The sequence below is a fragment of the Melanaphis sacchari genome, unplaced genomic scaffold (genome assembly GCF_002803265.2).
Source record: "Melanaphis sacchari strain LSU unplaced genomic scaffold, SCAv2.0 Contig36_pilon_pilon, whole genome shotgun sequence".
NCBI classification, from domain to species: Eukaryota; Metazoa; Arthropoda; class Insecta; order Hemiptera; family Aphididae; genus Melanaphis; species Melanaphis sacchari.
This window is the reverse complement of record NW_020271232.1, coordinates 4,048,734-4,061,793: the sequence shown is the minus strand read 5'-3', so window position 1 is coordinate 4,061,793 and position 13,060 is coordinate 4,048,734. Positions and strand designations below refer to the sequence as shown.

General features: G+C 24.9%; 1 protein-coding gene across 1 annotated transcript; it reads left to right on the top strand.

Annotated features, from left to right (window-relative positions):
- The first annotated feature begins 2,646 nt into the window (after positions 1–2,646).
- On the top strand, positions 2,647–11,577 carry LOC112596928 (abnormal long morphology protein 1-like). The gene is made up of 16 exons (XM_025342804.1): positions 2,647–2,884; positions 3,152–3,246; positions 3,370–5,638; positions 6,403–6,431; positions 6,527–6,628; positions 6,961–7,077; positions 7,152–7,208; positions 7,278–7,472; positions 7,542–7,676; positions 8,239–8,524; positions 8,606–8,744; positions 8,865–8,966; positions 9,604–9,700; positions 10,951–11,056; positions 11,126–11,413; positions 11,475–11,577. The coding sequence occupies exons 1-16, from the start codon at positions 2,752–2,754 to the stop codon at positions 11,510–11,512; spliced, it is 4,188 nt and encodes a 1,395-aa protein (XP_025198589.1). The 5' UTR covers positions 2,647–2,751; the 3' UTR covers positions 11,513–11,577.
- The last annotated feature ends 1,483 nt before the right edge of the window (positions 11,578–13,060 follow it).

Here is a 13,060-nt window from a genome sequence, read left to right as displayed (position 1 = left end):
AGCACATAAACATACCTCTATAAACAGTCTGTTTAGTCAAGTCTTCCTACTGAAAAATATTACCTGTGCGACTATGTAATATACCGGTGTATATTGTCCATTCGTCTACATGATAAACATGCAGTTGTTAATTTTACTTTCTAAATCTACTGCACAGTGCACAATAGTGCACAAATAATGTCTGATTTTGCACTTCATTTAATAGCATTGCAAAATAATTTTTTTTTTTTAAACTAAACCATTCTGAATTGAACTAAAAAATCGTTAGACAAATGGATATTTTTAGTAGGTAAAGATTTAAAATATTATTTTCCCACTTTACATATCCTGTCAATTCTTCACTAATATAGAGTAAGATGGTACAGTAAAATATTTTGGTATCTTATCCGAAATCCAATTAGTTTAACTATCGGCGTCTAATGTTAGTTTCTATTTCGGTGGAAATAGCTAAATTAATAAACAAGAAATTAAATGCATTGTCAAATGAAGTTGATGTAGTAGAGCTATCTATTTCAGGATATAAATTTTCTATACGGTTTTCTAGAGGATATGGACGCATAGCTTCAGAAAATTCGTGACTTGAAGAAGGCTAGGCTTGAACTCGAAAAGCTTACATGGCTTCTTTTGGTTGATTTTTTTTTAAATTCTAATTCACTACAAATTGTTAATATGTTTAATTTTACTTTAATTTTTAACTCTGAAGAAAACTGTTTTATAGTTAACGTCGTTAACCCCATACTTTAAAATATATATAGGTAGGTATACTGATGGAATCGCCGGCTTTGATTTTTGTAAGTTCCTTTCATCGCTTCTTTTGTGAAATTTGGAGACACAGTTGGCAATGATATGTTACACAGTTCATCTTCAGTCTTTGGACGAATCTATGTTTTCTATAAAATAAAAAAAAGTAAAGAAAAATTAACTTATGTTTTAATTAAACTTATTACTTGCTCCATTTTCAAGTTTTTTATAACCCATGGTCAACTAATTTCTCAGTTGAACAGTTTCAAGTTCCATTTCCTCAAATTTTCTCTCAGCTTATCTGATTATATGCAATGAGAGTAATGTGAAAATTGAAGACACAATTGGCAATAGTATGTTTCAATTTTTAACTTTTTTCTCTATTGAATAAATGTATCACTATCACACACTCACTCATGAGTGGTGTTGTGAGGGCACAACGCTAAAAGAGTTGTCTTTTCATTTGTGATGCCTTACTTATACCTAACAATCATAATATTCATAATACATTCACTACTGCGAATCTGGTGCATGTTTATAATACCTATAGTACATATTATTATTATAGTTTATACATTAAATTTACATTATGGATTATCTACTTGATCAAATTCTTGACTACACGACCTCGAAAACATTTCTAAGATCGAGAGAAAGATAATAACGTGAATTTAATATTGGTATCTTATAGTGATTATATTTTCCAGCACTTAAACTTTAAAATGCAAAAGTTTATCTTCAGATACATTCCCCACATATTATTTTTTTTCTCTATTTTTTCTCATTATTACAATTGTTATAGATAAATTTAAAAAAAACTTAAAAAACTTAAAAAACCTCATAGTATTAAAGGTAGACGTCTTTTTACTTCCAGTCGTTCAATACTTAATTGTGTACTTCCGCGATTCTTCCGATTGATTGAAATAAATGTCTATTCCATTTAAATCTTTTAAAGAAAACAATAAACATTGTTTAATTTTCAAAGCAGTTTCAAAATATTTCGTCATTCATCGATATATTTTGCAATACTTACTTCAGTAATGAATATAACTAGAAAAAAAAATTGGGAGATCAACCTCTAGGACACACCTCCACTTAATAGGTAACTGCTAATACAGTCGTCACTCGTTAATTCGAAAAACTCCATAAATCGAACTAAACGCTATAAGTCCCCTGAGAAAATCTCTATAATTAAAAGAAAATACATGTATTCCGGTACTCGAGAGGCTTGGCAATGAATATTTGATGTATAGATATTTACTTTATATTTTATAAGTAATTAAAGTTTGAAACATATAAAGAAAGAAAAACCTAAGTGAACTAATACTCTAGTATAGTTTTTATAACAGGGCTAGAAAAATATTTATTTATTTATTTATTTTTTGAGAATTACGGGTAATTTTTCCAGTGACTCGATTTTAATTTTCATAGATACCTATAGGTACTGCTTCGGAATTGAACAAAATAGGGAATGGGATCGGGATAGTAAAAATATATAATAAATATTTTTACAGGTACTTGGTGTAATTCGTAATATTGTAGACTTATAGAGTAGTTATATAATTATAATTTTTTAATTATAGCATTTGCCATTTAGCATAATTCAAGGGCGTCAGCTGATTAGTGATTACTGTTTGTCAACGTGTTAGGACAACCACGTATAATCATTCACGAGCCGCCTGCCTTATCAACGGGCTCCAAACCGCGGACGTCGTCTTCTACTTTCATTCACAACTGATCTAAATAAATCTGATAGCTAAATTCTGGGCATAAGACATAGACAGACCACGGCAGTTGTTAATTTGTTTGGTTTCTTACTTGTTGTTATTTTCATTAGTTCACAGCGAAAACAACTATATTTTAATAATATCGCATCGATTGCGTAAAAGCTGTTTTTTGTTTATTTTTATCGTGCGTGTTAAGATATTGTTTTTCAATAACGGCGAGTTGATCGTCTAGGAAAATAATTTATTTGTTTAGATGACTTGAAACGCTCAAACAGCGTGAACAATGTTTATACTAAAAATAATCGTCATCACTTCAGTGATATTTGATGTCTGTTCACCGGCGGCACAGTGCGGCTCAGACCCTGTATTTGAGTTTCAGTGTCTAACTCCCGAGTGTGACAGTGCATTGGTGAATGGTAAGTGGTTTGGAATATCCGTTTAGTATGGTATAACATTATTTTATACGATTTAAACTAGTGTTTCATTGTATATAGATTAAATTGGAAATTAATAATTTTTAAAGTATTTGTAAATTGTACTATAGTAATTGCACGGGTTTCAATATTTTAGTTAGTATTTGAAACTTTTTACTACATATTTTATTTACTAAGAATATTTAAATTTTTATTAACAAACCATATTTAACAATAATTCTAATAACATTTAATCTGTTTTGAATTTAGATAAAATCTCTGTGGGCCGACTTCTTGTTAGTCCAAAACAAAATGTCACTATTATTGGTCAAAATAACGACATGTTTTTGATAAAAAGCTTGAAGGTAAACTAATTATTTATATTTTAATTATATTACATAATTTCCAAAAAAAAAAATCTTTTAAAATAATTTGTTTAATTTTTACTTTTTATTCATTATATCGTTTGTTATTTTATTTTATTTTAGGGTAAGATATCTAAAATCCACAAAAACCATATTAGAATATTTCATTTGGCCACTGATGAACATTGGAAGTTTAAAGTAAATGTTCTTAAAAATAATTTAGAATTATGCGAATCAAGCAATCTAAGTAATGAAGAAAACGACAATGATTCCAGTATCTCTCATATTAGTACAAATACAGATGAAATGCATTTTAAGAAAAGTGATGGAATTGATACTTTAGAAGTCTTCCAAGATGTTAATATAAAAAATACTGAGCAATATGATGAAAAATTAAGTAACGAAACTGACTCAATTTCTTCTGAATATGATAATGATATAGATAATAGCATAGAAATCGAGAGTGAAGATGAATTTGATGTAGATAATATTTTAGTTCAAAAACCATCAACAATCAGTAGCATTGATAGTAATATAGATAAAAATGCAGTTAATGATATTTTATTTACAAGGAGTAATCAGATTTTAAATTCTGATTCTGTTAATTCTGAAAAAAATTATAAATCTAATTCTATAAACCAACAAAATACCCATACATCAACTAATGAGCAGCAGTTGGAAAACGATACTTCAGTAGAATGTTCTTCAGGTTCTTGTGTAAAAGAAATAAATGAAAACATTGATACTGAAAATTCGAAAAGTAATATTCCTCCAGAGAGTACAGACAATTCCTTTCAACAAACAATTGATAATGTACAAACAACTCAACAATCACATCATTTAGATAAAACAGATAATTTAATAAAAGAACCAACTAATATGCCACCAACAAATATTAATTCAAAAGTAAAATTACAAGATAATAGTATTGAAGAAACTATTTTGAACAGTTCATATCAACAGAAAATAGAAAATGAAAAACATATCCAAGAACCATCACATTTAGATAAGACAGATAATTCGATAAAATCAGTTAATATAGCTTCACAAATCTCTAATATAGATATTAATTTACAAGATAATAATGATAGCACTGAAATGTTCTATATAAATGATTCTAATCAAAAAAGTAAACCTATACAAACTACTCAACAATTACCAAGTGAAGAAGAAAAAATAGATGTCTCAATAAAAGAATCAGTTAACACTAATATAGTGCTACAAGACTCTAGTATAGAAGTTAGTTTAAAAGATATTAATAAAAGTACTAACAATTTGAATATTAACAGTTCTTATCAACCAAAAAGTGAAGAAGAACAAACTGTGCAACAATTATCAAGTATAGAAGAAAAAACAAAGATTTTAATAAACGAGTCAGTTAATAATATTGAGTCACAAAACTCCAATACAGTTGAAGTTAATAACGATGGTACAGAACAGTTGAATAAATCTCAACACGAATATATAAATAATGATTCTTTATCACCTATCACTGAAGCAGGAAATCAACAGGTTAATACTGATAATTATATACAATCACCTTTATTAGAAAAAGAAATTATAGAAATAAATGATGAAAATAGAATCTCAAATGATAATATTATGTTTACTAAGGAGAATTTAAGAGATGAAATTATAAATCAGCCAGTTAGTGAAACTTTAATTGATATACCTGTATTATCTAATGATTACAAAGAACCTGAATCTCATTATATTCAAAAGGATAATTTACCTAATGTTGAATCTAATGTTTTAAATAATGATTCAACTGATAGTAATATAACAAATTCATCCACATTGCAGGAATTAATTAATTCACCAGAAATTGTTTCACCTACTGATTACCATACAACAATTATTAATGAACCAGATGTAACAGAAATATCAAATAAAAAATCAATTGATCAGTGTACATCAGCTGAATGTTTGAAATCAATAGACAATACCCCAGAGTATGATAATGAAAAAATTCAACATCAGTATACACATGAAAATAAGGAATTACCCTCTGAAAATATTCATAAATCTATGGAACTTAATAATAATGAACAGTTGAAAGAATTTGTACCCAAAAGTTTTGTGGCATCTTTTGGTCACCCAGAGACTTGTAGTGGAGTTAGCTGTCTTAATTTTAAAAGGAACGTGGATAAAACACTTAAGTCTCAACAGCCTTTAAATCCAGTTCCTAGAATTTTAAATCCTGATGAAATTTCACACTCAACTAGTATTGGCTATGAAAAAGAAAAGGAAAGTATAATTAACAAAATAACTGAGCAATCAGAAGTGGAATTGAATTTCTTAAATCATCTTCAAAATTGGTTATCATCTCCTACTATGATTTCAATTGATTTTATTTGGAGTATTTTTGGTGATAACACTAGTGAATATAACGGTAAGTAATAATTAATAGTTATATTTTAACTTTTGAAAAATTCATTTTACAGTTGTTTTAGTTTAATTTTTATTTTTGACAATCCTTCAATAGTTAAGATAATATATATATTTAATTTAATATTAAATATAATTATTAGTTATTACAAAATAAAGTAAATATTATAAAACACCATATATATATAACAGATACTGGCAATTAACACAAGGTTATTCTATAAAGATTTATTGCATATCTTTATATGATAACTTTAATACCAACTGGATTCAATAACATATCATATTTTTTTAAATTGTCAAGTATAAAATAATTTGATGAATATTATAATATAGAAAGAGACAACTTATACTTGAATATTTAAATTTCATTTTAATTATTGATTAATGTCATACAAAAAAATTTGTGATCTATTATAATACCTAGTTTCTTTGTTTTATAATTTTCCCCAGTAGTGGAAGTTCTTCAATCATTAATTTTTCTTGGTCAATTAGAAATCCCTATTCGTCCATGTAATCACCAATTTATAAAAAGTAAATTAATTAGTATATTTTTATTAAGTATTAAGTATGTCAATAGATAATTTGTTTTTATCTATGATATTATGATTTTGGGTTATCCTAAGTACAAATTATCTTGGAGTTTACTAATTACTCAAATACTAACTATAAACTACAGTAAATTCATTATATATTTATGATATACAGTAAGAATAACCAATATTTTAAAAATGAAATACATTTATTTATAATTTTGTACTGTTACAGATGTATATATTGATGCTGTTGAAAACCAAGTGAGTTAAAAATACTAAAAAAAAAAAAAAATACAAATGTTACTATTACTTAAAGTTTAAACTTGATAAGTATTTGTTAAAAAATATTTTTCCAGAAAATTAATGAACATGATAAGAATATCAAACATTCAGAATTGTATTTCATTGTTGTGGCTGCAGTTACATTACTATTTTCTCTAATTTATTATAAATATCAAGTAAATATATATAAATATATCTAATATGCATAAAATGGTTCACTGACATTTCAAATAATTTGGTGGACATTGCAAATTGAACTATAGTTATACTTAGTAAACTTTTGTGGAATTACTCCTACTAAATTTTATTAAGAGTATACTTTAAAATTAAAATAATATACTACTACAAGGGCAATAAGGCAATTAGTATTGAAAATTGCTTCAAAAGAACTAAATTTATGATTATCTTTTTTTTTTTTATAGTATTATTATTATAATAATTAATAATTTTATTTATTTTGTTGCTTACATTTTATTGTACAGTTTTATAATGTGTAAATTATTTTTAGAATGGATCATATGAAAATCATTTGTTAACATTACTAGCAGCTAAAGATCAAAATTTACTAATTGTTGAAAAAGAATTATCATTATTAAAAGAACTAAATTCTGGAAATACACAATCTGTAAGTTTTTTTTATGAATTAAGAATATATTTAGGTGCTTGTTAATAAACTTTACTTTATAATTTTCTTTTTAGTCAACAGAAAAAAATTATGAAATTGAATCATTAAATGATCATTTGACTAAATCAGAGGTAGTCATTTTATTTATTATAATTATTTGTTAATAAATTATCTAACACAAATGACAATTTTATGTTTAGGATATTATATCATCTCAAGCCATACGAATTGAAAATCTTGAACAAGAAATTGTAGAATTAACTGAAAATGGTATGGAAATGCATACATTATTATCTTCTGCATTAGAATCTAGTACAAGAAATAAAGAACAATTAAATGCTTTGAAAGTAAAATTGGCTGATTCAGAAAATTTGATAGCAGCTCTTACACAAAAAGTAAAATCTATTTATAAAATATAATTTATTTGTTCAAATACCTGAGTTTAAATAATTTTTTATGCTTAGAATTATGAAAAATCTATAGAATTAGAAAAAAGGATCGACACTGGAAAAGCTCTTTTAATTAATGTAGAAGAGTTAACTAGCAAAACTAATAGTTTAGCTGAAGACAATGCTAAACTATCTTCACAATTAGAAAAAGTGAGTGATGAGATTTTTAAATATAACTTAAAATTAACTACTATTATCCATGATAACAGCTTTTAATATGAATAGAATTGCTTGTTTTAATATTCTTTCGGATGCATATATTTATTTTAATTCTATATTTAGTATAAATAATTAATTTATATCTTATTCTTATTACCAATTACTATGAATAATTATATAGTTTTAACGTTTGTTACTTGAAACCAATAATATAAATAGAGAAATTAGTTTTGCTATTATTATTTTTTAAATTAAAATCAGATTAAACTTAGTTTTTTTTTTTTTTAGTTTAGTTATTATTGTAAAAACAACTTCCTGTAATATGCTAGTTGAAACAAATGTTAGGTAGAACAAATTTTAATTGTTTTATAGACAGATTTGATTTTCCAAATATTGTACACCATTTATCAACTTACAAACAAATATAGCTTCAAGATGGCAGAGTAAAATGTCTTGGTGATAAAATAATTTTAAATATATCACTGAACCATTTTTATAATTATTAAATAAATTAATTACTAATTATTGGTACTTACTAAACATTATATTTTAGGTTATTACTAAAAATAAAGTAAAAGAATCAAAACTGCTTGCTGAAATAGATAGTTTGCAATTTGAACTGGACAAGCAGACTCATGCATTAATGACTGCAGAAAATGAAGTTTCTTTGTCAAAGGATGCTTTACAGGAAGTCTTGTCACAGAAATTTAACCCAGCAGATAGCAAACATTTTTCATCTTCAGTTAAATTATCTGCTGAACTCAAATCAGCAAAACACATATCTGAAGGATACAAACACAAATTGAACGAAGCTTTAAAATCAAATCAACAATTCCTAGGTTAAACATACTTAAATAATAATTTTTAGTGATTAATGTTTTAAAAATAAGAAAAATAATTAATATTATTGAACATTGCAGATAATATTGAAAATTTGAAAAGTGATGTTGTGGATTTGGAAAATAAATGTTCAAAATTAGAAACAATGAATGAAGAGTCAGTGAACAAATTGAATATTCTAACGAAATTTTTTAAAGAACAAGAACAGGAGTACCTCAAGTATGTATAACTTATGTTATTTTATTATTGTTCTCTTTTGTATATTATTTGTATATGATTTTAGTTTTTAAAGTAAAGTTATATTTTAAAATTTATTAATAATGTGCGAATTTGTTACAGACAAATTAATGAGAAAACAGTATTGTGTTACAATAGAGAAGGAGAATCTAGCGATCTTAATGAGCATATTAAATCTCTAAATCAAGAAATTATCAATTACAGGTGAGTACTAAATGCATTTCTCTTAAACATTATACTCAATGATAATATAAGACTGTTTAATCATAAATTAAGATTTTTGTGATTACACCAAGACTGATTTTTTATTTGATGATAATTGTTCTAAATTAGGACAGACTTTTTTAACATAATATAAATTAATATAAAATGTTTTATAGTTCTTTTAAAAAATATTGATTGGTATAAGATTAACTTATTAATAGTACTGCCAGTTGCACTACAATAGCCAAGTAGTCTTGTTTTCACTGAAGAATAATTACATTTTTTTGAATATGCATGTCATGCTTTTACACATCTGTGATGTATTAATATAATGCACTTATATTGACATTGTACTTAATAAATATAAAGTGAAAATACCAACATGTATAAATTAACATAAGTGTTCATGATTTATATTCTAAATCCTTCAAACAAAATTCTGATTAAATATTAAAAAAAGAGTTTCACATAGTTGTAATCAATTCAATATTTATCTTTTAATTGTATTAATTATTATTCAATGTAGTATAACTTTTAAGGATTATTGTTTTTAAATTAATATACTTTAAAACGAATCCTTAATTTTAAAATACAAAATTTGAAACTTATACATCGTTTCAAATGTTTTGTTATTTAGATCTGAAATTCAATCATTGAAAAAAGAAATAACTGATCAAGAAACAAGTTTCAAAATTCAATTATCTGCAGCAGATAAAAAAGCTAGTGACTATTGGGTAAGTTTCTTATATTCAGTGTTAGGCATTATATAAACACATTTTTCGTATATTTTATCTTATCTATGTAACTTTTAATTATTTATCTATTGTCTTATGTAGATAATAAAAACAAATTTTTTTAAAATTATCCAGATAATTATATACTTTATTTATTTTTTTAAACAATATTTATTCACATTATTTCATTGCATTATAATAACATAACCCATAGATTTATAGAAATGTAATTTGGAACTATTCATTAAATATAAATTTCAAGGTGAGGATTCATGTTTTTTTTGGGTTTTGTCGCTCTAACAATGTTCTCATTAATGAAGAAACTTATAAATACTTCACACTTAGATTATCAACCATTATGTTCAGTAATTTCTAAAGAACAAAAAAAATGATACAAAACTGTATTAGATTTGAATCTACCTGAAAGCAAACCATATATTTTAGCAACTCTTAGCCATCCAAAGTTTCGATTAAACTGGGTTCATTTATTTTAAAACTTGCAAATCATTTTTATCTAAATATAATCTTGTTGTTTTAATAAATAGCTCATAACTAAGCCAGTCTACTAATTCTGAAGACTTTTTTGAATGCATTATGCTATCATATCGATTGTCTGATACTTATATCTATAATAGCTGCAATTTATCAGCAAATGTTCAAGTCTAACTTTTTTAGATATTAAAAAAAAAAAGCAAAAACTGCTTATATTTAATCAGTATCTAATTGTGAAACAAGTCTTTCTCAAGTACAATTCAACTCTACCTTTCTTAGCCCCAGTTGAGGGATTATTTTTGTGCAGACAGTCAAATACGCACATCTTGAAGAAATGGTCTAAAAGACAACACTTGAAAAATTACTATACCTAAAGTCAACTAAAGAATAACAATACGTATTGTTATAATTTATTTTATGACCGCATTAATTGACTTATATTACACATTTACACTTAAAGTGATATATCATATTTTAATATTTATATAAAATAACTTTTCTGATTATTAATGCGTATGACCTACTATATATTATGTTTTTTATTTTTCATATCAGCTATAAGCTATAGTTTTTTTTTTTATAAATTATTGAAGTATTATCTAGATAATTTTATTTAAATTAATCTATTATCTAGATGATTATATTAAAAAATATCTATTATCTTATCTAAATAATAATTATTTGATTATCTGTGCATAACACTGCTTATATTTAATTTATTAAAATTGTGGTTAAAATTATTATTGTTTTTTATAAAGATATCATTCAGACAAGCTGAGAGGAAACTTAAGGAAATGGAACTTGAAACTGCTCAACTAAGAAATAAGTTGACCATGGTTGATAAAAAACTTGAAAATGGTGCTAGTAAGTTTAATTTATAACAAGATTTAGTTAAAATATAATTTAATGTTTCTTTACTTATTTATTTTATAGAAAGCATAGATTCGTCCAAAGACTTTGAAGATGAACTGTTGGACATACCATTGCCAACTGTGTCTCCAGATTTCACATTACTTTCATTACTTGATTTTGAACCGCCTCCTCCAATTTTAACTAACGAACGGTTACCACCACTTGGTGCTTTAGGTCAAGCTCCAAGTCCACCAGCTCCTCTAGTAAGAAGGCACAATCGATCACTATCACCTGGTTCTCCACCACCTCCACAAAGGTCTTCCGCATTTCGGCCATTGACTCAAAGATATAACTATATGAATCGTGAAAGTAAGATATGCAACATGGTAGTATTAAAAAAATTAATTTATTATAATTTTTTGTATTCCAGATTCATTGGGTCATTCGGTTGAATCACTTGACAAATAATTATATTTTGCACACATTGTTACTATTATATTATGCAAATCTCTGTAATTATTTTCAGAATTTTAATTTTTGTTAAGATTAAACATTTAATTAATTATTTTTGGTGTATATCATTCAATTTAAATACTTTAATTTTTTACAAATTCTTTTTTTGTTTTTTGCTTATACATTTCTAACAATTGTTATATTTATTTTTGTTTTCACTTGTAAACTTGTAAGTAATTTCACTGTGATTTAATGCATTTTTAAACTGTCCATATAACTACAATTAAATGTGTATAAAAAGAAAATTTATTTGAAACATATTAGAAAATAAATTGTAAAAAGGTGGATCCTTATTGAAGAATTATTGTAAATTAAACCAGTTGAGCGTATTTCAACCATAATATTAATAATATAGTAAAATTGTTTCAATGTATTACAATCCCCCAAATTGTTATTGACAGAAATTTTCACATGTAAACACATCTAAGTGCTTTATTTATTTTCAATTTTGACTGATGAAAAAAATATATTTTTGTAGTTTAAGGATTAATAATAATTTTGTTTTTGAATATGTACTAAATACTCTATTGCTACTGTAATATATTTTGTAAAATATTAATAGGGATTTGGAATATTAATACCGTTTAAAATATTTTATAAATTGTAAGTTATGTTATTAAAATTATAGAATTGAACCCTATTTGCCATTCCAACTCATTGTAAAAAGAAACTTATTTAGTTATGATATTTGTTTAACATATTTTATAGTTATTTTAAGGTTTACATGTTATTTTAAAACCATTGTGCTACCCATGCTAACATCTAGTGAATTTTATGGAACACAATATTTTATTTTCATTATTATTATTATTATTATGTACTACTATTGTTGTTAATGGTTATTACTTATTTCTATTAAAAATTACTTTATGCCAAAAGTTTATTTTTGAATAATTTGAGTTAAACCAATGTCAGTAAATTTGAAGAATAGTGGTAATGTTAACATAGAATTTAAAAATTCATTCAACATATCACATAATTAATACAAATATCTATCCAGTATTATTAAAATGTACTGTTTCTCATATTATTCACTCAATATTTCATTTAAAAGTATCTGTGAGTAATATAATATTTGTGTAGGTTAGGATGATTCAAAAGAAAATTTTTTTCTGATTATGTTACCAAATTTTTACAAAAATGAATTGTAAAATAAAATTTTCTGATTTTTTTTAGATTTTTAAATACATTTTTATAGTCTCTAGAGGTACCTGAAACCTGGATGCAGTTTTAGGTATACTGGTTAATTTTTGAAAAATACTTTTTTCTCAAAAATATCAGTAACAATAAATATAAGTTACTAAAATAATCACATTTTTGATGTAGTTGACGAATCATATTAATTAAGTCAAACTAACTATAATAAAAAAAGATAGGAAGAATTCTAAAATCTCCATAAATATATTGTCTCAATAGTAGAAAAAAACACATTTTTTAAAACATGGAAATTTGTATAAAAATGGTAAATTATGCTAATTCACAAATACTAATTTGTAAAAAAGC

Bases quoted from the DNA above. Each gene is read 5' to 3' on its own strand.
- LOC112596928 (XM_025342804.1), top strand. From the start codon at position 2,752: ATGTTTATACTAAAAATAATCGTCATCACTTCAGTGATATTTGATGTC. The intron at 5,639-6,402 runs GTAAGTAATAAT...GTACTGTTACAG, and splicing joins TAACACTAGTGAATATAACG to ATGTATATATTGATGCTGTT. The intron at 7,078-7,151 runs GTAAGTTTTTTT...TTTTCTTTTTAG, and splicing joins ATTCTGGAAATACACAATCT to TCAACAGAAAAAAATTATGA.